Source organism: Psittacula echo (genome assembly GCF_963264785.1).
Source record: "Psittacula echo genome assembly, chromosome: Z".
NCBI classification, from domain to species: domain Eukaryota; kingdom Metazoa; phylum Chordata; class Aves; order Psittaciformes; family Psittacidae; genus Psittacula; species Psittacula echo.
The window spans coordinates 93,523,697-93,549,152 of record NC_137742.1 but is presented as its reverse complement, the minus strand read 5'-3'; the positions used below and the strand labels follow the sequence as shown (position 1 = coordinate 93,549,152).

Here is a 25,456-nt window from a genome sequence, read left to right as displayed (position 1 = left end):
ATCTGTTTCTAAATACCTACATACGTGGTTTGATACTTTCGGAGTTGCAACTTGTGTTGAAGTGAAAATATTGTTGTAGATGTCAATCTTTAAATAGCTAATAGATATTTTTAATGTAGAGATATAACTTATAAGTAACGTATGCATAAAATTTTGGTGAAGGTGTACCCTTTGAACATATTTTCTTTATTGAATCCAAGAACCTTACAGACCTCATAACAAAAACTGTTGATAGGTATGCATAAGAACTCAGGGGCTCCACAAAGTGCTTCTTTCCTTGTTTTGTTGTCAACTTTGTGTGAAATTTGCTAAGGTTTATTGAGACAAATAGCAACATTTTCCGACAACCTTAAGTAAAGCAAAGAGCAGAATTTCCATGCACCTACTTCATATTCTGAGCTTAGTATATTGCAGTTGTGAATGATTTCCTACTGTGCAGGTTTTTTAAAGTGTGCCTTTAATTTTATGTCATTATTTTGAAAAAAAAAAACCCAAACCCAAACTCACTGGAGCCCTGACCAAAACCTTCTGTAACAAACCCTTTTTTACTGTTCAGAGATCATCTATAATTCGAGAAATTATTGCTACAGATGGAGGTAATAGGAGCAGTAAAGTTGACCTTGCAGTAACTATTACCAGTGCAAAAACCCAGCCTCCACAGTGGGAAAGAGACAGCTATGAAGTTGTTATTCCAGAGAACACGACACGAGATGCATCAGTTTTGGTAAGGCTGAGATAGATTTGTTTGTCTGCCTGTAGCTCTAAGGCTATAGAGTAACTTAACGCTGCTTATTTGTTTCTGTGTTACCTGAGGTGATTATTTGGCTTAAAGTACTTAGAATTGTTCAGTTTGATTGCTTGGAATGAGTAATCAAAACAGCTTTATGAAGTAGGTCTAGAATACATAATTTTAAGACAAAAGCATGAGCAACCAAGCACGTAATGACTGGTAACTTTTGGCTGCAGCTGTTTGCAGCCTGGAGATGTTCAGGCAAGGTTAAGATTTGGTATCAGGAAATGCTTGTCATTTTCAGCTGAGAGTTGATGATTTGGGAGAGTCAGTGCACAAAAGCTTTTTGGAATGTTGCTGTACTTATGAAACTTTCTGAACTGTGCAGACAATCAAAGCAACTTCTCCCCTTGGTGATCCCCGTGTGACTTACAACTTAGAAGAAGGACTTGTTCCGGAGACCAACATGCCAGTTCGTTTCTACCTGACTCCAAACAGACATGATGGTTCTGCTTCAATCCTGGTAGCTGAGCCACTAGATTATGAAACAACAAAGAGCTTTCTGTTGAGAGTTCGAGCACAGACTGTTGCTGCAGTTCCTCTGGCAGCATTCACTACAGTCTATATTAGTGTAACAGGTTTGTAAGCTGTGCAGTGATGTTATAGTAAAATCATAGTACTTTTGTTTCTTTGAAGTTTTATACTTCTTATGCATTCTTTTCGATGTTTTAGATGTCAATGATAATGTCCCATTCTTCACTTCACCTATTTATGAAGCCTTGATAACAGAAGGAGCTGGTGTGGGGACATTTGTTGTTCAGGTGTCTGCCATCGACCTTGACCTTGGTCAGAATGGTGAGGTAAGCAAGTAGGGATCTACATCTCCTGTGACAAAAGGTATGGAATAACTTCTATGTGAACAACAGCTAAATAGACTACAAGTCTTAAACCTAGAAAAGGGATGACTAATAGGGAAACATGAGATGAAATGAAGTAATTAGTAACATGTTTCTCTGTCTTGCCATGTGAAAAATACGATTGAAACTAGCAGGTGTGAGACAAAACAAAATATATTTGTGTCATCTGTAGTTCAGGTGAAAAACTTGCTGTAGAATGCTCTCATTTGGAAAGGTCTTCATAGACCTAAAATGTGATTGGATAAATTAATAGAAGAAAAAAATGTGTTGAAAGCTTCTGTGAGTTGTAAATCATTGGGAGTAATGAAAATTGAATCCTTATAAAATATGTCAAGTTAACACCAAAAGTAGATGTATCTGTTACTGATTTTTAAAAATGGAAAGTAGTTGCATCCTTTGAACAAGAATGCAAGCTGAAGACAAGAGCATAATAAGATGTAAATGAGATTAGAACATGGTCTATGATACTGAGCAAGTAGGAATTCAGCTCACCTGTGGCTATTCTATTACTACCTGGGATTGTTAGCTGAGTTTGGGTGCTGTTGCACAAGCACATTGCAAATGTGAACTCGTGAACTTGGGAGCTGATTAGACAAGATGAATTTATTGCGTTTACAGATTAGCTGTCAGCATGTGAGGAAGTTAATTGACTTCAAACTTGATTGCTCAAACTGGCAGCTTTACCTAGCTTTCTTGGCCCTGATTAAGTTCTCAAACACAAGACTGTTCTTCCTCTCTTAAAGTTCTTACTTGTCAACTATCCAACAAAAGGAAAGTATATATTAACAACTTTTTTTTTAATCCTTCAGATAACTTACTCCATGTTACATGACAGTAGCAGAGACTACACATATTTTCGCTTGGACTCACAGACAGGCTCAATATACACTGCCTCAGTGTTTGATAGAGAGAAGAAAGTGTCCTATCTTCTAGAAGTCAAGTCAGTAGATGGCTCTGAGTCAGCTCGACCTGGAAAACATGGGAAACCAAACTCTGGTAAGAGACAGATGTCTGTGACAGGCATGATTTTACCTGGATTCATCTCTGAAAACAGAAGCTTGAAATGCAAGATTAGATATTCATTGCCCTTTTTTCAAGTGTACTTGTGAAAGAGTGTCCATTGTTGTGGTTTTAGATTGGTTCTGGTTTTCTTTTTTTATTGTTATGTCTGTGCAACAGTTGTGTCGGAGCCGGAAGACATATTCTATGTGATGAGCAAGTAAGTTTTTTTGTTCTGAAATCAAAAGAAAACTAGGGCTTCATAGATAGAGTTTATAGAGTATTTCCTAGCTGGTAAAGATGCACCCATTATCCTTAGGATATAGATCTTTGGGTAGTAAAAGTGTTTCTCAAAGCACTGCATTAAGGTACTGTGTTCAGTCTAAAGTAGTTATGAAGTATGAAGCAGGAAAGTTCAAGATAGAAAATCCCATTCTCAGTTGAAGGCTGTGCTTAAAGGCACACTTAAAATTCGGCTTTTTGTGGCTTCAGGACAGAAAGTTATGACTAAAAACTGTACAATTGCCATATTAGACATCAGTTATTCACATATTATCTGTTTAAACATATTGGATGTGACATTCATTTGATATCCAAGTGCTTTTGAGTAATGTTGGTATATATATGGCCCACAACTCTTAAGGGTTTGTTTCTGTATTGTCTGCATATTCATCTTCATTTAGGGTGTGTCTGGACAGCTTAAGGAATTGTAGCTGACAGACATGGCACAGATGAGTATTTTAATCTCTTGTTTCTTCCCTCTCTAGACACTGCCTATGTGTGCATTTTTATCAATGATGTGAATGATAACAAACCTGTGTTCACTCAGAGTGTGTATGAAGTAAATGTGGATGAAGACCAGGATGTGGGCTCAACTATCATTACAGTCAGTGCTACTGATGAAGATGAAGGTAAAGTATTGGAATTCCCAATAGCTGTATCTAAAATATTAATGAGTTAATTTCAGCACACGAAGACATAGTTAGTAATGTTAGAAAGGAAAATGTCTTTTTGTCTCTAGATTTTTAAACTTCTTTAAGTGTGAACTGATTGGGCATGAACAGTAGTTCATAATGGAGCTGTGAGGCAGAAGTCAAATAACTCTTATTTCGGGAGGCAATGCATTAATGTGGGATGATGGGAAATAATTTCTGTGGCAGCAAATGCGAATTTATAATAGATCATATAATTTTCTTATAAATGGGCACCAATAAAAATGTCCTGGTTAACTAGAACAAATCAGACTTTATTTCAGTGGGATTCATTTGCTTTCTTTATAGACAGTATATTTGTATTCCCTTTCTTTTTTTTCTTTGTATGCATTCTCATATTTGAGTCTAGACTTCTAGAATGAGTCCTGAATGGTTCTATGGTATGAAGTATTTTATGATAACTCACTATTACATGCTGGGTGTTAGCAAATAAGAATTTGTCTTTTTGGTCCCATAGCTTTGGCCAGTCATATTGATCCTTCAGTGAATTTGAGGGATCATAAGTAAAAGCAGAATTAATACTTCATTGCAAAGACACAAATTACAGTTGGACATACAAGAATTGAAAATGCTGGTAAGTAATGTGACATAGCTGCATGTTTTAAAAGACCACAAAGCTGTAATGCCAAAAATCAGTTCTTGTACGATTTGTACTTCCTCTTAGTATCTCATGTTTCATCTGCTTCAAGAAATGTGTGTTTTCTGACACTGTTGGTAATTAACAGGAACAAATGCTAAATTACGGTATCAGATCACAGCTGGGAACACAGGAGGAGTCCTTGATGTAAAATCAGAAACAGGAGCCATTTTTATTGCCCAACCACTGGATTATGAAGAAACAAAAATGTATGAGGTTTGCATGTTGGCCTCTGATGGGAAATGGGAAGACTATGCAGTTATCATCATCAATGTCATGAATAAAAACGATGAGATTCCAGTTTTCTCTATCAACGAATTCTATGGAAGTGTAATTGAGGAACTGGATGGATTATCAGTCTTTGTACTTCAGGTAGTACATATAGAAAGAGATTATAATATTTCAGTGAAAGAGCACAGATTACTAGGGTAAAATTACGTTAATAATCCGAAACAGATATATTAATGAAATTTAGGGGTTTTTTTTGTCAGTGGAAGAAGAGAAATGGACTTTTATGGAAAAATAATTTCAAACATACTAAGTAGAATAAGCAGGATGGCTCAAAATCCTAAAAAGTGATCCGAAAACATAAATCATTAACATTTTAAAGTAGCTATCAGAATAGCTTAGTCAGATCACCTCTAAAAATATGAAAAATTAAATATGATTTTAGTATTAGAATATCTACCTTCTTATTGTGTCACAAAGCACATTTACCTTCCTGGATTGTCCCTCAGCCACCTCTCATTTGCCAGTCTTCTGGCATGCACATACTAATAACACATTACCTCCTTTTGATTGGACTCCTTCAGACTGTAGGAGCACATAGGATATAGTGCAATATTTACATATTTTATAATTTCCATATTCTTGTTTTCAAAACTTTTGTAGGTTATGGCAAATGATCCTGATAGTGATGTGGATGAAGCAGATTTGAGATACTCATTGCACGGGCATGGCGCAGCTGATATTTTCACAATAGATGAGAGAACGGGCAGCATTTACTCCAACAAGATGCTGGACCGGGAAGAGAGAGCACTGTGGAGATTTGTTGTATTGGCTACAGATGAAGGTGGAGGAGGACTTACAGGGTTTGCTGATGTAATTATTAACGTGCGGGATATAAATGACAATGCACCCATTTTCACATGCATGCCTGATGATTGCAACGGGAATGTCTTTGAAAATTCTCCTGCAGACACGTTAGTCATGGAAATGGGTGCTGTTGATCGTGATGATCCAAATGTAGGTCTTAATGCTGTCCTGACCTACAGGATAACAGAGAATGTAAGAAATGAGTTTGGTGCTGACATGTTCAGTATCAACCCCAGTACTGGTGCGATCTACGTAGCGGGGGGAATGCTAGACAGAGAAAGAACTGAAAATTATTTTCTTACTGTTGAAGCAAGAGATGGAGGAGGGCTAACAGGAACTGGCACTGCCACTGTCCGGGTTGCAGACATCAATGATCACATACCTAAATTCACGAAAAAGGTGTGGCAGGCAGTAATTCCTGAAAACAGTGCTATCGACTCAGAAGTGATGCAGGTGTGTGCTACAGATCCAGATTTTGGGGAAAATGCTGACTTAATATTCAGTATCATAAGGGGAGACCCAGATCAGAAGTTTTATATTGGGAATGACAAAGAGCGGCAGTGTGCCGCTATTCGACTGAAAAAAAAATTGGATTTTGAGAATGCACATGAAAGGCAGTTTAATCTTACTATTGTAGTGGAAGATCTTGATTTTTCTAGTATTGCAGTGTGCCTGATTGAAGTTGAAGACTCTAATGACCACAGCCCAGTTTTCCTTTCCCAGTTTATTCAGACAAGCCCTTTCTTTGAAAACATGCCTGTAGGTACTACAGTAACCACAGTGAGAGCTACAGACAAAGATTCTGGTTTGAATGGGAACATTATATATTCTCTACAGTCAGATTCGGATCCTATGAGACAGTTTGCAGTTGACCAATATGGTCATTTGGTTGTGGCAAATACACTAGACCATGAAGTCATTCAAAAATACAGTTTAATTGTCCAAGCTTCAGATCAAGGGACACCTGCCCGCACTGGAAGCGTTACAGTTCTGATTAACTTGCTTGATGTCAATGACAATGGACCAAGGTTTGAGGCACCATATATGCCTGTAGTTTGGGAAAATATACTGAAGCCTGAAATAGTGTCAATGAACCACACATCAAAACTGCTGCATGCATTTGATCCAGACAGTGAGGAAAATGGGCCACCCTTCATGTTTTCATTACCACCAGATTATCAGAGTTCTTTGGATTTTTCTCTTACTGACAACAGAAATAACACAGCAACCGTAACTGCGTTGAGGTCCTTTGACAGAGAAAAGCAGAAGGTGTTTCATCTGCCAGTAGTTATAACAGATAGTGGGATTCCAGCTATGAGCTCTACAAACACCCTAACTATAACAATTGGTGATGAAAATGACAACTGCCATGAATCTGGCCATAAGGAAGTCTATGTGTACAGTTACAAAGGTAAGTACTATCTGGATATTATATCAGATTCATGAATATAGTACAATTTTAAACATAATTTCTCTCTTGCACTTCTAATTTTTTTTTAAATGGTTTACATATTTCAAAACTGAAACCCCAGTTCCATAAACTAATAAATCAAGTGGAATGAGTAAAGTATATGTGCAGACCCTAATATGTAAAGGATCATCTCCCAGAAAACTGTTAGCTGCAGACAAGTATATATTGCACTTGCAGAAAAAGCAGTATTTTTTTAAACCAATAAAATCTGTTTCCCAGTCACTAGTTTTCACCTACACAGAGAAGTTTTTTGGTGTGAACCCATGACTGGGGAAGCATCTGATGCTGAGAGATCTGGAGCTGAGAATGGCAGAACTGAAGCAACTTTAAGAAATAGAGGGTGATAGATGAGCCCTACGCAGAAATCTCAGAGCAGTCCTACTGCCACTTTGACAGCCACTGTGTGGCTGAGCAGGATAGAAGTCCTGAGGAAGGAGGTTTTATGCTGTCAAGAAAGAATCCAAGAGAAAGCTGGGTTGGTGCTTTTTTAGCTAAAGAATAAATGTTGGGATGCAGTAAGTGACTGCCGCTTGGAGCACGCAGTCTTTGGACTGAAAAAAAGATGCTGCTGCTGTTCTGGAGTGGTGCACAGTACTGAGTTAATGAAATACTTGCAGGAGAGTTGCTCTGTGGTAGCAGCAGGAATACTGTGAGGTTTAAGGTTGTAGTGGGAGAGAGCAGAGCAAATACATCCGTTACATGAATGCTTTACAATTTCTCAGAGTAGGTAGAGAATGAACATTTAGATAATATTTTATAAAAATTGTCTTTAATTATTGTTTTTTCCTAAATTACTTGTAAAAGTTGACCTTAAATAGTCCTGAATAGTAGAACTTACTAAGCATGGCTCATTACACTTTTCCCCAAATACTGTGTCCCATATAGACTTGGCTCTTTCTTGGTCATCATTGCATTAGCACAATTACTTGTAAATATTAGAGAAGATTAATCTATAGAAGGTATTCTTGCAGTGAGTTATTTTTGCTGAATTCAGTATACCTAAAAGAGAAAAAGATGTGACCAGTTCCTACTGTAGAAATGAGAGAATGAAGTTCCTAGGGTGGATTGGCTCCAGATTTGAGCCTTAAAACATTTCCCATGTTGCTGGTCTTGGCTGTGGAATTAAAAGGTCTCTTTCTCTGGAGTTGCTTCTTTTGCTGTTTTAGAACAGCAGCTTGGATGTTTCACTTCAGTGGCAGCCCACAGGGGTCTGACTAAAGTGCCAAGACCTGGCACAGCTTGGTGGCTTCTTGCCCATTTCCGTTCCTCTGTCCTGGCCTTCTCTCCCAGATGCACCCTCTGAGATGCTCTCACTCTTTTGCTGGATTCCACTTGCGTGCCACTGGAAATAATAGAGTAGCAATGAAACATTTGGGTGTTAAATTCTGATGTGGTGATTTTTTTGGTTGGTTGGTTTTTTTTTATTTTTATTTTTATTTTTTTGTCTGAGAGTTGTATATAGGGCTGTATTTATTTATCATTCTGTTGTTGTTTTGTGGTGTTCTCAGCTTTTCTTCTTTCATGTGACATCCAACTGTGCTCACGTTTCGAGAACTGGCAGAAATAATATGACAGGCTATGCATTATTTTAAGAATCTTGGATCATAACCATCACCAAATTGAGCAGGAATCTGAAAATAATAAATGCAGTAATGAATGCGGCAGAATATAAAGTGCACTGAGAAGCAGAAATTCAATGCAGATTTATTATGATTTATCTCAACAGGAAAATGGTCAACAGCAGTGCTTGGGGAAGTGTTTGCACCAGATCAAGATGACTGGGACAATAAAACATTTCTCTTTGAAGGAAAAATGCTGAAGTGAGGATTGTACTTGTGTCAAAATGAGTAATATTTATGCTTCTGTAATTATTTTGCTCACTCTGTATTTCTCTGTGTACCGGATGTGCATAAAGCCAGGGTTATTGAGTGTATTAAGGAATGTACCTCAAAATGCTCTTTTTCTTTTTTAATTGGGTAACTAGGTATTAAGAAATTAATGCAGGAAATACTGTTTTCAAGAGAATGCAGGATCACACCATGATGTTGATTTTTAGTAGACGTCATCATCGATTTATTTGAAAATAATGCATTCTGTAAGATCTGATTTAAAAGTAGGCAGAGTTTTTAATACTTGCTTTCAAATGTTAGAGTTAGTGGAATACAAATCTCAAATGTAAAAGTCAGAATGGAATCATTTCATCAAATTTGGAGGGGAATTTGGTCATCTCGTTTAATGGGTAAATTTACAATTGCATGTGAAGACCATGACTCAGATTACTGGAGTTTTTCTGTTAATGTAAATGTTGAATTGGATCTCTAATATATTATTTATAATATATATCTACTGATACATTATTTGTTCATATCATCAAGTGACATGGCATATAGCATAATCGTATGCTGTTTGACACACAGAAAGTGGATGTGAGTATCAGTGTGAATTGTTGCATCTGCTGTGAATAAGAGTTAAGTGTATCCTGGGCTGCATCAAAAGGAGCGTGACCAGCAGGTCAAAGGAGGTGATCCTGCCCCTCTACTCTGCTCTCGTGAGACCTCACTTGGGGCATTGTGTGCAGTTCTGGTGTCCTCAACATAAAAAGGACATGGAACTGTTGGAACAAGTCCAGAGGAGGGCCACGAGGATGATCAGGGGACTGGAGCACCTCCCATATGGAGACAGGCTGAGAAAGTTGGGGCTGTTCAGCCTGGAGAAGAGAAGACTGCATGGAGACCTCATAGCAGTCTTCCAGTATCTGAAGGGGGCCTACAAGGATGCTGGTGAAGGACTCTTCATCAGGGACTGTAGTGACAGGAGAAGGGGTAACGGGTTCAAACTTAAACAGGGGAAGTTTAGATTGGATCTAAGGAAGAAATTCTTTACTGAGAGGGTGGTGAGGCACTGGAATGGGTTGCCTAGGGAGGTTGTGAATGCTCCATCCTTGGTGGTGTTCAAGGCTAGGTTGGATGAGGCCTTGGGTGACATGGTTTAGTGTGGGGTGTCCCTGCCCATGGCAGGGGGGTTGGAACTTGATGATCTTAAGGTCCTTTCCAACCCTGACTATTCTATGATTCTACAATTATAAGAGCTTTATGTAGCCCAAAATTGAAGGTTTACTTTCTGTCTGTCAGCAGCCCCTGGATCTGTTTCCATGTTAAGAGGTTATTGTTCTGCGGTAGTGGTCATGGAATAGTTCCACCTTTACTGATTACTGTCCCTTCGAGGTGGCAAATGAAGATGGTATCAGAGATTTCATATAGAGCCTGTCCTGTTCCAGATGGATGATTATGCTGAACCCCATGGTTCCACTACACACTGCTTTCATTCAAGTTTGGGAAAGTCGGGGGATTGGGAGTGGCAGAAACATCTTTTTATAAACTCTACAGATTGTTATTTCTGAATTTAGGTGTTTCTGGTTCTTTTCTGTTGTTGTTTGCTAATCCCCGTAAGTTTTGATCCTATAACCTTCATTTAGGGCCTTCTAAATAATGAATAAAGTAAGTGCTCAGTTTTGTTTTATTAAAGGTTCTTAATTAAAGGTTTATGTCTAGGTCTTTCAGATTAAATCAGAAGACTGGTTCTTTGATGATGGTGGATAACCCTCCACAAGGAATGTACAACTTAAAAGTTAGGGTTTCTGATGGAGTTTGTCCTGATGTTATATCTACAGTACAAATCCATGTTGAAGAGCTGGAAAATGAAGCTATACAAAACTCAGCCGCTGTGCATCTGTCAGGTTAGTAGTATTTGCTGATGAGAGTTAATTGTTAGTATTATTTGCTGCTTCTATTATTGAATGTTTATGTGATGTAGGTGGTGTTATGTCAATACTTGATTTACTTACCACCGTAGGGAACTTCCCAGTATGTTTCAGTATTGTTAAATAAGAAATTGAAAAACTAACCTGTGGTCTCCCAGCATTTCATGTTTTCAAACTCAGATATCACAGCAGAGGAGTTCATAAGGAGAGATGAACATGGCAAAACAAGACATGGCAAGTTCAAGGAATTACTAGCAAAGATTTTACTCACTAAGTCCAGTGATGTCATGGTCTTCAGTGTGATGAACATTGATGGAAAACAAATAGATGTAAGATTTGCAGTCCATGATGGCTCAGCATATTACAGACCTGAGAAACTGCATGCAGAGATGGCAGCATTTAAAAACGAGGTATATTCTCTAGGGTTATTGTGTGTCTGTCTAATTCACTCAGATACTGGTTATTGTGTTTCTGTCTAATTCACTCAGATACTGAGTGTGTGGGATATATATCCCAAACCTCAGTGGAAGAATATGCTACATCTACAGATAAGGGGCTTTTTTCTTCAGTCAGGACAAAAACACTTCTTAGGCTAGCACTTAATTCAAGCTTTCTCCCTTTTCCTTAGTCCCATACATACAGTTATAATACAGTTGCACTAACTTCTGGTTCAATAAGTATAACTGCTTTTTAGTCACAGAAAGATGGTTCTCCATTCCTATTATGGTACGGTTGCCTGTGTTTTCTCCAGTCAGTGTTTCATTGTGTAATCTATCAGAGTTTTGAATATGAAATCAGAATACCTAGTAGCCAAAGTGGTACTGTAGTACAGAGAATGTCTTGAAAATGACAGCTTTTTAGATGTTCCAGATGCTGATGGAAATACCCAAAGCATCAACTTGTGATTAGACACTTAGAGTAGAGGCTTGGTACCACCCAGATGGAAATCCTATTTTAGAAAGAGATGACACTCCATATTAAAAATCCTGCTGGAAGGAACATGCAGGTTGGAAGAACAGATGAAAAAGATCAGTGAGATTGAGTCAACCAATTTTGCCATTTTATTTAACTCACCAAAAGACAACTTTAAATACAAAGTGACAGCCTCCCCCAACTTTTTTTTCCTGCTATAGTGGGAAAAGGGTTCTTGAATATAAGCTGTTTTTTTCACCTTCCAGGTGTACCCTAACTGTCCTACTCGTTTACTGGATCCTACATGTCCTCTGACTCAGTTACCCAGACACTACACCAGTCTATCTTGGCCCCACTTCTCTTTTTTGTAGTTCTTCAGATTTTAGTTTCACTGAAGGCCTGCAGCTGCTGCTGAATAGACACTAAAGCTGCTGCCTCGCACAAGGGCAAGATGCCACTGCTCTGCTTGGCACTTTTTAACTTTCCTTGGACAAGGCAGTAGTTTATGTAATTTATGTAATTACAGACTTGTAATTTGTAATTTTTGGATATATTTGGGTTTAATACCAGTCTTGTTCAACATCTTTGTTGATGACACGGACAGTGGGGTTGAGTGCACCCTCAGCAAGTTTGCCGATGACACCAAGCTGTGTGGTTCGGTTGATACACTGGAGGGAAGGGATGCCATCCAGAGGAACCTTGACACGCTTGTGAGGTGGGCTGATGCCAACCTCATGAAGTTCAACCAAGCCAATAGCAAGGTCCTACGCCTGGGTCGGAGCAATCCCAGGCACAGCTACAGGTTGGGCAGAGAAGAGATTCAGAGCGGTCCTGCCAAGGACTTGGGGCTGTTGGTCAATGAGAAACTTAACATGAGCTGGCTTCAGTGTGCGCTCGCAGCACAGAAACCAACCGTATCCTGGGCTGCATCAAAAGGAGAGTGACCAGCAGGTCGAAGGAGATGATCCTGCCCCTCTACTCTGCTCTCGTGAGACCTCACTTGGGGCATTGTGTACAGTTCTGGTGTCCTCAACATAAAAAGGACAAGGAACTGTTGGAACAAGTCCAGAGGAGGGCCACGAGGATGATCAGGGGACTGGAGCACCTCCCGTATGGAGACAGGCTGAGAAAGTTGGGGCTGTTCAGCCTGGAGAAGAGAAGACTGCATGGAGACCTCATAGCAGTCTTCCAGTATCTGAAGGGGGCCTACAAGGATGCTGGGGAAGGACTCTTCATTAGGGACTGTAGTCATAGGAGAAGGGGTAATGGGTTCAAACTTAAACAGGAGAAATTTAGACTGGAAGTTCTTTACTGTTAGGGTGGTGAGGCACTGGAATGGGTTGCCCAGGGAGGTTGTGAATGCTCTATCCCTGGTGGTGTTCAAGGCCAGGTTGGACGAAGCCTTGGGTGACATGGTTTAGTGTGAGATGCCCCTGCCCATGGCAGGGGGGTTGGAACTTGATGATCTTAAGGTCTTTTCCAACCCTAACTGTTCTATGCTTCTATTATAATACGTGGCACATCATATGAAGGATTGTTCTGAAGAGACAGCAGCACTTGACATTGGTGTGAATATGGTAGGGTCAGCTGATTCTGGGAACCAAACAGAAATATCTTAACTTGCCACTTGCCTATGTCTTGGTGTGTCTTAAATAGTTGTGTGGATTTTGAGACTCATCAGAATGACCAAGTAGGAAATGGCAGAGACAGATAGTATTCATGAAGCGTAATGACTGCTTCTTTTGCGTATTTATTGAATTACTGCAAAAATAATGTAGAAAACAGATTTCAAGTATTCTATGCCATAATGTATGGCAGGTGAATTCATCAAAGTGGTAACAATGGGATTGCTTCACATATTTTAATGAAAAATATGTTTGTATTAATTGTATATCACCTTTCAATATTTAATGAATAGCTTTAGTGAATAATCACCAATAATTTACAGAAAACCAATTGTAGCTGGAGAATTTCTGAAGTTTTTGTACATATATTTACCTATAAATACTGAAAATAAGTAATTAGTACTGGAATTATTCATTGAATTGCTAAATAAATAATATGTTTGCATTACGTCCTTGGGATATGGTTTTATAACAGCTATTTTTATTTAGCAAGAAAATAATCCATCCTAATACCATGCTGGAGCCAAGGTTGCTTATATACACTGTGTTTTTTTCTGTAATGGTATTATATAGCTATCTAAATGTCCATTATGGATTATCCACTAATGATGATAGATGTGGGCAGCAGACACAAGGCTACATTGACAGGATGCCTCATGTCATTATAAAGTATATTTTATGCCTTTGGGGGACATGTTTTTAGATACAAGTTAGGATATTTGAGGCTATGGTGAGGATTGATTATAAAGGTCAAAGTTCTTACAGTGGTGAATTGAGATGACTGCATCAGTGCAAAAAACAGGAGTGCTTTAGTATTTATATATTTGTTTTCATAATTTCAACGCTTATTTTCAAGATATTTATGATTTGAAAAAAGACCCCAAAACCCAAACCACCCCAAATACTAAATGTATAAATAGAGTCCAAGTCTGATCTACTGTTAGTTTTACATTTGTACACCTCAGCATATACCTCTGTGACAGTAGTGACAGCTCTTGTATTTGGCTATTTGGGCTTTCAGGTTCAACCCCAATTAATGATAAAAGCAATGAAGTAGCAAAAGAGATAGTAGAATAACTAGAATAGGATATCATATCCAGTTGACTTCATTTTGTTTCAGACAGTTCGACTTTAAATGTAAGTTTATAGGTCAATCAGGAACCAGTAGACAGAATCCTAATTGCTACAAAGTTATGTCAGGTGCTGCCTGTGGACATTGTTATTGAAAGCAGCTCAGCCCTGCATTCTTCCGTGGCTGTGTTCTTCTGTGTGAGAGAAGGTAAGAAATAATACCTGGGTGTAACTCATGAGGAAGAATTTTTATCCTGGCTTGAGCTAAAACATGCTATCACGGTGCAGAGAAGTGTGACACAGACATCACAGCTCAGAAGGTGGACTCTCAAATGTTTTCAGAGCTTTGATCCTTGGAAATAAGGTTAGTTGGCCAGTACAGATTTCACATGCTCACAGGCAGTCATGTCAGTGAGTAAGTTTTTAGGAAATACTGCTACTGTAATTTTTAAAAATTTTTCCTCTATTTGGCAAATCATTTCTTTTGCCTTTATACTCAGGAATGTTACTAATTAACACTCAAGAAACTAAAGTATTCCATGAAGTCTACGATGGCTTAGACTTTTGAGTATTGAAGGAGTAAGTAAAAGTCATTGCAATGAGACTGGCGATGTGTTAAATTCTATTTTCTCCTAGATCCAGTCAGCGTTACAGCTGAGCATTTCACAAATCGACGTAGATGAATGTAGAAGTGCAAACTGCAGCGAGGGCAGTGGCTGCACAAACTACCTTGCTGTGAGTGACATCCCAACAATGGTGGATACGGGAAGTGTGTCATTTCTGTCAGTAACAACCACCACCAATGCAGTCTGCACCTGCTCAGCTCGGGACCGAGTTCATCACTCCTGTTCCTTCTATCCTCAAAGCCCTTGTCTCAATGGTGGGGTGTGTATTGACACTTTGAATGGTTACAGGTGAGGAAACTTGTACTGCAGGTTCTCATGCCTCTTTTTCTTTCTATTTTCAATGTGTTGAGTGGTGCTTACAAGGTCCAGGTCTAAAAAATCATAAATGTCCTTTCGACTGAAGGAGAAGTGAAAAATCCCACTAGTGCACTGGAGAGTAAACCTAGTGACAATAGGGTCTTTACTAATGACCCAGTAACAGTGCCGTAGTCCTGAAATGGGTGCAAATAGTGTGAGTAAGAAAAAAAACCCTGGGGAAAACCAGTGGTATGATTAACACGTGTCATGTTTGAAAGCACCTAATTCAGCATGAAGGAATGGGAAGTGCGCTCTGGTTTGGCTGGTTGGTTGTTTTTCTTTTCCAGAAGAGTAATAACAAAGGCAAATATCAGTGGTGATAGCAGGCATGTAGAAGGAGTGAAATGTAGTTTAAACATGGGAAATAAAAAGTTTAGAAAACATTAGATACAAAATTTGCTTTATTGTAGCATCACCTGGTGTGCACCAGTTTTCCTTTAGTGAAATTATACTGGTTTATTCTAGCTAGGAATTAACCTCCCCGAGTTTTCTGTAATACACTGACCAATTGATGTTTGGTATTCTGTGTTAATTACTTACCTAGGGAAATAATTCATGGTTCTCCAAAACATGGCCTCAAAAATGCCTTTTTTTTTTTTTTTTTTAATGGAGATAGTGTAGTGGATCAATATGCTTTGTATCTTTTCAGTATTTTAATGATTGCCAAGCACCCTTGAGACTGCTAAAGTCTTTATTGTTTCACTGCTTTTTTTTTTTTGCCTTTTTTTTTTTTTTTTTTTTTTTTACACTGTGATTTAAGGGGTAGATTTGTTGCATATAAAACAGGCAAACGAAGTTTGAACAGTGGGGAATTTTGACTATTTGTTGTGTTTGTGCTCTTTCAGATGTCTTTGTCCTGCTTCATTTCATGGACCAGACTGCCAGCAGACAAAGCACAGTTTCCATGGAAATGGTTATGCATGGTTTCGTCCCATCAGGCCTTGCTTTGAAAGCTCACTCTCTCTTGAGTTTATTACTGTGGTTCCAGATGGACTTTTACTGTATAGTGGTCCTTTATCAAATCCAGAATCTGAGAGTACAGAAAACTTCATTGCAATAGGTACTTCTGCAAAAGTGTGTGCCCAAGTTGAATGTCTTCTGGGAATGGGTTTCCTGTGAGGAGTGTAGTAGTTAGAGAATGAATGCTGTCTTTCCATCTTGTGAGAAAATGTATTTTCTGGTTTCAGAATTTTTTGAAACAAGTCCTACTAAATCTTCCCTTCTTTGATGTCTATTTCTGTAGCCTGCACCTATGGTTTTAGGTCCATTGTTGCGTTGTAGAAATCAAGGGGAAAACAAAATAGACTGATATATAAAAAAAAATACTCCCCCAGGAAAAGTGTAGTGCTATGAAGGAATTTAGGGACTTTGAAGATGGGTATTACATGATCAATGCAGTCTTAATCACATGTCATTCTTACCTAGTTTGGTGAAAAAAGAAATCCACTTCAGCTGCTTTCAGTCTTGGGGCATTTTTGCATGTTTTAAAAAACAGGCAATGATTTGATGGATGAATCTAGCCCCATTGTGCCATCATAGGAAAATCTATACACAAGTAGAACTCACTCTGTTGACACATATTTAAAAGGTTACTACTGCTTATTTTTTCTGAATTAATATACAAGAAGCACAATATGGTTGGCATTTTATATTTTCCTAATTAACTGAAAGGTAATACTGGATATTGTTAATCATTTACCTCATTTTTGCTTTGTTTAGCAGTTACTGGTCTATATGAATAGGAGAGGGAGTAAAACCTGCATGTGTTCATAGAATAGGATAGTTAGGGTTGGAAAGGACCTTAAGATCATCTAGTTCCAAGCCCCCTGTCATGGGCAGGGACACCTCACACTAAACTGTGTCACCCAAGGCCTCATCCAACCTAGCCTTGAACACCGCCAAGGATGGAGCATTCACAACCTCCCTGGGCAACCCATTCCAGTGCCTCACCACCCTCTCAGTAAAGAATTTCTTCCTTAGATCCAATCTGAACTTCCCCTGTTTAAGTTTGAACCCATTACCCCTTCTCCTGTCACTACAGTTCCTAATGAAGAGTCCCTCCCCAGCATCCTTGTAGGCCCCCTTCAGATACTGGAAGCTGCTCTGAGGTCTCCACGCAGCCTTCTCTTCTCCAGGCTGAACAGCCCCAACTTTCTCAGCCTGTCTTCATACGGGAGGTGCTCCAGTCCCCTGATCATCCTTGTGGCCCTCCTCTGGACTTGTTCCAACAGTCCCATGTCCTTTTTATGTTGAGAACACCAGAACTGTACACAGTGCTCCAAGCAAGGTCTCATGAGAACAGAGTAGAGGGGTAGGATCACCTCCTTTGACCTGCTGGTCACGCTCCTCTTGATGCAGCCCAGGATACGGTTGGTTTCTGTGCTGCAAGCGCACACTGAAGCCAGCTCATGTTAAGTTTCTCATTGACCAACAGCCCCAAGTCCTTGGCAGGACCGCTCTGAATCTCTTCTCTGCCCAACCTGTAGCTGTGCCTGGGATTGCTCCGACCCAGGCGTAGGACCTTGCTATTGGCATGGTTAAACTTCATCAGGTTGGCATCAGCCCACCTCACAAGCGTGTCGAAGTCCCTCTGGATGGCATCCCTTCCCTCCAGTGTATCAACGGAACCACACAGCTTGGTGTTATCAGCAAACTTGCTGAGGGTGCACTCAATCCCACTGTCCATGTCACCGACAAAGATGTTGAACAAGGCCAGTCCCAACACCGATCCCTGAGGGACACCACTCATTACTGGTTTCCAGGTGGATATTGTTGAGCCATTGACCACAACTCTTTGTGTGTGGCCATCCAGCCAGTTCTTCATCTTCCAAGTGTTCCATCTATCAAATTGATGTCTCTCCAATTTAGAGACAAGGATGTCATGCGGGACAATGTTGAACGCTTTGCACAAGTCCAGGTAGATGACGTCAACTGCTCTACCCCCGTCCATCAGTTCCGTATCCCCATCATAGAAGGCCACCAAATTGGTCAGGCAGGATTTCCCCTTTGTGAGGCCATGCTGGCTGTCACGAAGCACCTTGTAGGTTTTCATGTGCCTTAGCATGCCTTCCAGGAGAATCTGCTCCAAGAGTTTGCCAGGCACAGAGGTGAGACTGACTGGTCTGTAATTCCCTGGATCATCCATTTTCCCCTTCTTGAAAATGGGGGTTATATTTCTCTTTTTCCAGTCGTCGGGAACTTCACCTGACTGCCATGATTTTTCAAATATGATGGACAGTGGCGTAGCAACTTCATTTGCCAGCTCCTTCAGGACCTGCGGATGGATTTCGTCAGGTCCCATGGACTTGTGCACGTTCAGGTTCTTAAGATGGTCTTGAAATGCTCTCCTACAGTGAGCGTAGGGTCTTCATTCTCACAGTCCCTGTGTCTGCCTTCCAAGACTTGGATGATGCGGTCAGACCATTTGCCAGTGAAGACCAAGGCAAAGAAGTCATTAAGAACCTCAGCGTTCTCCAAATCCAAGGTAGCCAGTTCTCCTGATAGCTTTCGGAGGGGGCTTATGTTGTCCCGAGTCTGTCTTTTATTCGCTATGTACCTATAGAATCCCTTCCTGTTACCTTTCACATCCCTAGCCAAGTTCAATTCTAACTGGGCCTTAGCTTTCCTAACCTGGTCTCTAGCTTCCCGGACAACATCCCTGTATTCTTCCCAGGCTGCCTGTCCCTGCTTCCACCTTTTATAAGCCTCTTTTTTCCTTCAAAGTTTCCTCAGCAGCTCCTTATCCATCCAAGGAGGTCTCCTGGCCCTCCTGCTGCACTTCCTTCTAGTTGGGATGCAACACTCCTGAGCTTGGAGCAGGTGATCCTTGAATAACAACCAACAGCCTTGGGCCCCCCTACCCTCTAGGGCTATATCCCATGGAATCTCACTAAGCAGCTTCCTGAAGAGGCCGAAGTCTGCCCTCTTGAAGTCCAGGGCAGTGAGCTTGCTGCACACTCTTCTCACTGTCCTGAGGATCTTGAATACTACCATCTCATGATCGCTGCAACCAAGGCTGCCCTGGAGCGTCACATTTCCAACGAGCCCTTCCCTGTTGGTGAGCACGAGGTCAAGCATGGCACCTCTCCTTGTCAGCTCCTCTATTACTTGCAGAAGGAAGTTGTCTTCCACACAATCGAGGAACCTCCTGGATTGCTTGTGCCAGCCCGTACCATCCCTCCAACAGATACCAGGGTGGTTGAAGTCCCCCATGAGGACAAGGGCCTGTGAACGTGAGGCTGTTCCTATCTGTCTGTAGTGCTTCATCCACAGAGTCCTCTTGATCAGGCAGTCTGTAACAGATCCCCACAGTAATGTCCCCCATCCCTGTTCTGCCTTTAACCCTGACCCACAAACTCTCTGTTGACTGCTCACCTGTCCCCAGACAGAGTTCCATACTCTCCAGCCTATCCCTAATGTAGATAGTAACTCCCCCTCTCTGCCTGCTGGCCCTCTTTTCTAAAGAGCCTTGCATTCCTTGCATTCCAATACTCCAGTCATAGGAGCCATCCCACCATGTTTCTGTGATGTCTATTATATCATGTCCCTGTAGACATGCACACATCTCTAATTCCTCTTGTTTGTTCCCCATACTACGGGCATTTGTATAGAGGCATCTGAGCCAAGCTCCAAATGAAGCCGGCTCATTGGCTGGAGCGGCTGGAATATCTCTGCATCGCTCCAAGCATTTATTATGGGTGCTGGCAACTGACTGGGCGTGTTGGGATGGAACGATGCCCCCCTCCCCCAGCACATCTAGTTTAAAGCATCCTTGACCAGCCTGGCAAGCCTCCTACCAAAACCGCTCTTCCCCTTCATTGTCAGAGCAGCTCTATCAGCCCCCAGTAGACGTGGCCTCCTAAACTGGGTCCCGTGTTCTAAATACCCAAACCCCGGACTATGGCACCACCTTTCTACCCATTTATTAACCTGGTCAATCCTCCTAGCTTTTTTAAGGTCCTCCCCTTTATCCTGGAAAATTGATGAAAAGACAATCTGAGCTCCAGAGTCCCTAACCACCTCTCCCAGGGCTGTGCAGTCCTTCTTTATGTTCTCCAGGCTACTGCCGTCTATATCACTAGCACCTACATGGATCACTAGAAGTTGGTAATAGTCTGTGGGACTTACTAGAGCAGGCAGCCTCTGCAACATCGCTGATCCGTGTCCCTAGTAGGCAACACACCTCCCTTGAGACTGGGTCCGGTCAACAGATGGGTGCCTCTATGCCTGGCAAAGTAGAGTCTCTTACTACTACGATCCGCCGCTTTATCCTGGCAGCACCAGTAGAGATCTTCTTCACCAGAGCACCAGCCAGTTGTTTCTGATGTGTGTTTCCTTGTTAACCCCCTGCAGGACAGCAAAGCGGTTCTGGGTGGGGACAACAGATTTAGGAGGAAGCCCCTTGCTTTTAATTGTCCTATTCCTCCTTGTTTTGTTGGTTTCTTTATTACTATTTCCCAGCTTCCTGGGTTAATGGCCTCCTCCTTTCCTCCATGAGCTACAGGGGATGCTTGAGGCCCCTGCACAGTTTGGGCCTGGAGCGCTTCCTCTCAGCTTCCCTGACCTCTTTCAGCCTATTGACAGCATCGCGCAGCTCAGCCCCTGCTGCAGGACCTGCACCAGGGAGCACCGGGTGCAGCCCTGCCCATTGTGCACCGTTCCCTCACAAGACCAGTGCCAGCACTCTCTACACTGAGCTCTGCACTGCAGTCTCCCCTCTCATCGGCTCTGCCTGGGTGCCTCCGCTGGCCACCGCCAGGGCAGCCAGAGCAGAGCTCCCAGACCGGGCCCTGCTCATAAGGCGAGTGCTCCCCATCCCGCTCGCCTGCTCGCACAAACTCGACCCGCCCTGCTCGCCGCGCTCCCTGGGGCAGGTTTTTACCCAGTTGGGGCTGGTGCCGCTCCTCCTGGCTCCGCCCCCTGTGAGTCCCTGCTCGCCTCAGCTGAGCTGCCGGCTCCTGGGCAAGGCCTGTCGAGGACTTGAGGCTCCCTGGGTGGCTCTGGCCGCTCTGAGTTGAGGCTCCTGGACGCTGAGCTTCCCTCTGTTCAGGTGTTGAAGGCGTCCTCTGTCGAGCTACTCACCTCAGCAATTCAGTTGTTTATTGTGTTAATTGTTTTAGAGCACTACAAACTTGCAGATTACTCCTCAGGAATTAGTTTCAGTGATTTGATGGAGAAGTGGCACAGTCTCAAGCATAGAAATAAATACTATGTTCAATGAGTATTTCTGCATAATAGAGGTCATAGAATATAATTCTAGCTATTTCTGTAGGGAACCCCACTTTAGGTAAATAACCATTAAATCAGTGCACTCACTAACTGCTAACATATCCAAAATGGAAAGATTCTTGTAACTGCATTTAATTTCTTGTTCATTTTGTATTAGAGCTCTCCAGTGGCATTCCTGTGTTGAAGATGAGCCATGGCTCAGGTTTTGTGATGCTGCAGTTTCCAAGTCACCTGAATGTAGCAGACAAAAAGTGGCATCAACTGGAAGTCAGAACTAGTGGTCAGGTCAGCTACTTGATTCCCATTCCCCACCTCCCCCCCTCTGCCTGCATCAGGATGTTTGTATTTCCAATAGCATTTATTTCCTTGTGCAAAACCAGAAGTATAGAAAAAACAGACTGCATAATTATATGTTTTATTCTGTGCTTGTAGATTTGATTAATAAAAGCATTGGGAAGACAGCATTGTCCATTCCAAATCTGCCAATGTTGTGATCCATATTTTGGAATCAGAGAAATCTTTTTCCTGTTCTCTAAGCTTTGCAGCACATGTGGAATGTGCATAAAGGCTTAGTTGTAATTTACACAGTGTATGCATTCGGACGATGAAATTGATTACCTATGCACAAAAAGCAGATAATTGTTTATCTGCAAATGCAGTTACAGTTTTTGTGCAACTGGTTGAACTACTGAGAAGCATAAATTGAATGCAGAATTAAGTGCCTTCTTTTGTTAAATGGTTCCATTTTGGCTTTACTGGTTATTGCAAGGTGGAAAAGAGAACAGAAAAAAGCTCCAACCTTTTTTGCTTGATGGTGTGCAGAAAGAAAAAGAAGAATTTTTTTATTATTTTTATATAATATGCTTAGTGAATCTTACAGAAACTCTTAATTCAGTAATCCCATGTTTTGGTGCAGAATGTTCGATTCATTTTGGATCGCTGCAGTGCAGCTGTTGTTTCGGAGATTGAAGGGGTAGGCAAATGGCTTTCCACTGAAGATCGTACAAACTGTGAAGTCTTTGGGTCTGTTCCACGAAGAGAAAGGTACATTTCTGGAGATTGGCTGAAAGACAGTTTATTCTAAGGCGTTTGAACATTTTACCTATCAAATTGAAACCAAGTTATTAATGACTAGGAACATTGAAAGCATTTCCTTTTCTCTAGGATCTTCTGGGTCAAGTCTGGACCTTAGAGCACTAATCAGATTTTAAGGAACCTGGGTAGTGATGCAATGCTAAATGACAATCCCAGAACACTATGTGGCTAATACGGGAGCTTTTGTGGGTACCCTGTGCCATCTTGTTCTCACAGGATTTTTCACTTTATTTGGGCCTCAGGTGGAGTCCTGGGTCCAGTTTGTGTACATCAGTGCAGGATGGCCGCATACCAGCTGAATTTAGTCCAGAGAGCAATGACTGTAATCAGCTTGTCTTGAGAATAAGACTTATAAAGAATGAAAGGATTGAGGTCACTTAACAGCAAAAAGGGAAAACTGAGGAGAGATATGATAAATGTCAGTGTTTATAAAAGAATGCTACAAAGAGGATTTAGATGATCTCTTCTGTACAGGGCCTTAAGTTATGGCAAGGAATATTTAAGTTATATTTTAGGGAAACCTTTGTACTAGTAAAGATACTTGAGCTGTGAAATAGATAGTCCCAGAAAGTGTGCTGATTACCAGTGGGATTAAACCTTGTCATCAGATGCGTGGAGCCTTCGTGTGAAAGGAGCACACAAAAAAGGGAAAAATACAAGAACAAATTAAAAACAAAAAATGGAGTTGATAACTCAGGGGAAAAAAACTTTGCGAGGACTAAAATAAATGGAATTCTTTGGCTCAGAGAGATGACTGGGAGATGCTGCAGACCCTGGACATGTGTAATGTACCTTTTAGACCATGGTGGCCCAGCTTTTAGGTTTCTGGCCTTTATCATACACAAAACATTTTTTTATTGTATTATTCCTGTAGTATACGATGAATGCGCATGGAAAGGAGCACTTGAAGGAGAATATGGTGTCTGGAATATCACAGCTGTTCCTGACTTGAACACAAATGTACCCGAATTGTAATAGTTAAAATCCCACAGACTTCACTGTCATATTTAAAAAAACCTTTATCTTCCTGTCGTGGTTTAAGCCAGTCGGAAGTCAGCCACCCAGTTTCTACTCCCCCACCCCCAAGGGATGGGGTGGAGAATCGAAAGAACATAACTCCCATGGGTTGAGATAAGAACAGTCCAGTAACTAAGGTATAACACAAGCCACTGCTGCTACCACCAACAATAATAATGATAAGGGAAATAACAAGGGAAGAGAATACAATACCACCCACCGAAAACGAGCCCGACCAAGCAGAGAGTGCCCTTCTGGGTAACTCCCAGTTACCTCCCCAGGCATGACGTGCTGTGGTATGGAATACCTCTTTGGCTTGTTTGGGTCAGGTGTCCTGTCTCTGCTTCCTCCCAGCTTCCCCTCCTCCCTAGCAGAGCATGAGACTCACAAAGTCCTTGGTCAGGGTAAACATTCTGATGAGCAACAGAAAACATCGGTTTTATCAGTACTGTCCTTAGGCCAAAAGTCAAAACCACAGCACTGCACCAGCTACTAAGAAGGAGAAAAAGTGACTGCTACTGCTGAACCCAGGACACTTCCCCTTTATTTTGAAGGGCCAGCTACTGCTCACTGGCTGACTGTATTTCAGAGAAGGAAGATAAAATAGTTGCATTATTTTGTTATTTTATAAAGCCTTTATTGTTTGGAAATGCAGAATAGATGTTCCTTATGCCATAACGCCATAATGTTTGAAGATAAATTCACATCTATTTTTGTTATTCATATAATTTTTAAAGGTATTTGAATGTGAACTACGTTCTACAGCTGGGTGGTGTAAAGGAATCGTTACCATATTCCTACCCACAGCTGCTACACAAACACTTTTCTGGTTGTTTGCGCAATTTCATCTTGGATACTCAGGTACGAGAATTGAAACATTTTGTTTGAGCAGAGGATTAAACTTCTTTATTCAATATACCTGAAACTTTTACTTCCATTCATCTATTCAATGTCTGTGTGCATCAGTGTAAAATACAAGAAAATTCTGGATTTTTGTGTCATATTAGAGTAACTACCTTGAAAAAATATTTTTCAATTATAAACAGATGTATCTGTGAGCCAAAACCAGTGCTTTTGTTTATCCACTACTACATGCAGCTGTGTTCCAAGCTTCTTTGCACATTCAGGGAACTTGTGAATGGCAATTGTATAATGGTATATTTACACCAGCTGTCTGCTTTGTTAGAAAGTATTAGGGGGTTTTTGCTTTTGTAGTTGGTTGAGTTTATTCAGAAGCAAAATGTGGTCTTGATAAATCAAGTTGAAATCTGAATATCAAAAAGCAAACTTGGCATCTTAAGCAGTGCAGATGAAGAGCAAACTGTTACTTGGTAAGCTCTTTCTGTTTAAAAATGCAGTGTAAGTGTTTTTTAAATAATAATTTGATGTTGTATGATTTTCTCTTAAAGGTATATGACCTTCAGTCTCCTGCAGAGTCCCTGAATAGCTTCCCTGGCTGCACACTTACGGATGGGAGCTGTGAGATCATGGGGTCTTCTTCCTGTGGTGTTCATGGGAGGTGTCTTGGAGACGGGGGCTCATTTGCTTGTCATTGTTTGCCGGGTTACTATGGCTATCAATGTGATAAAGGTGAAGTCTTCTTCTGTTATGTTATTAATAGGCTGGTAAATTTTACAATACAGAAAACTTAGAATGTTTGCAGGTAGTGATTGCTGAGGTGGCTTATGATGTTTACACTGTGTAAAGCCGTGTTTCGGTATAGTTGCCTGCCATTTTTAACAGTTTCGTTTCTAATTCCCTTTGAGAAACTGCTCTACGGTATCAGACCAGTTCTTTGGTCCTGAGGGTGTTTGTGCAGTAACTGTACAATGGAAATTGCATGACAAAAGAAGTCTGAAAAAAAATCATTTGTTTTCATGAAAATATTTAGAATTTGCATCTGTTCATACTTTCAGAAATATCT

General features: G+C 40.9%; 1 protein-coding gene across 1 annotated transcript in view; it reads left to right on the top strand.

Moving 5' to 3' along the window:
- The window catches only part of LOC308232309 (neural-cadherin-like), a gene marked incomplete at both ends in the record, with an annotated part of 59,730 nt that overhangs the window by 25,223 nt on the left and 9,051 nt on the right, over positions 1–25,456 (top strand). The window contains 16 exons of the mRNA XM_080638382.1: positions 557–724; positions 1,119–1,368; positions 1,463–1,590; positions 2,457–2,643; positions 3,414–3,557; positions 4,364–4,647; positions 5,167–6,781; positions 8,568–8,661; positions 10,393–10,577; positions 10,782–11,011; positions 14,846–15,123; positions 16,038–16,252; positions 21,578–21,705; positions 22,337–22,464; positions 24,270–24,393; positions 24,942–25,122. Coding sequence (XP_080494508.1) covers positions 557–724; positions 1,119–1,368; positions 1,463–1,590; positions 2,457–2,643; positions 3,414–3,557; positions 4,364–4,647; positions 5,167–6,781; positions 8,568–8,661; positions 10,393–10,577; positions 10,782–11,011; positions 14,846–15,123; positions 16,038–16,252; positions 21,578–21,705; positions 22,337–22,464; positions 24,270–24,393; positions 24,942–25,122 — 4,339 coding nt within the window. The remainder of the gene's footprint in view (positions 1–556; positions 725–1,118; positions 1,369–1,462; positions 1,591–2,456; positions 2,644–3,413; positions 3,558–4,363; positions 4,648–5,166; positions 6,782–8,567; positions 8,662–10,392; positions 10,578–10,781; positions 11,012–14,845; positions 15,124–16,037; positions 16,253–21,577; positions 21,706–22,336; positions 22,465–24,269; positions 24,394–24,941; positions 25,123–25,456) is intronic.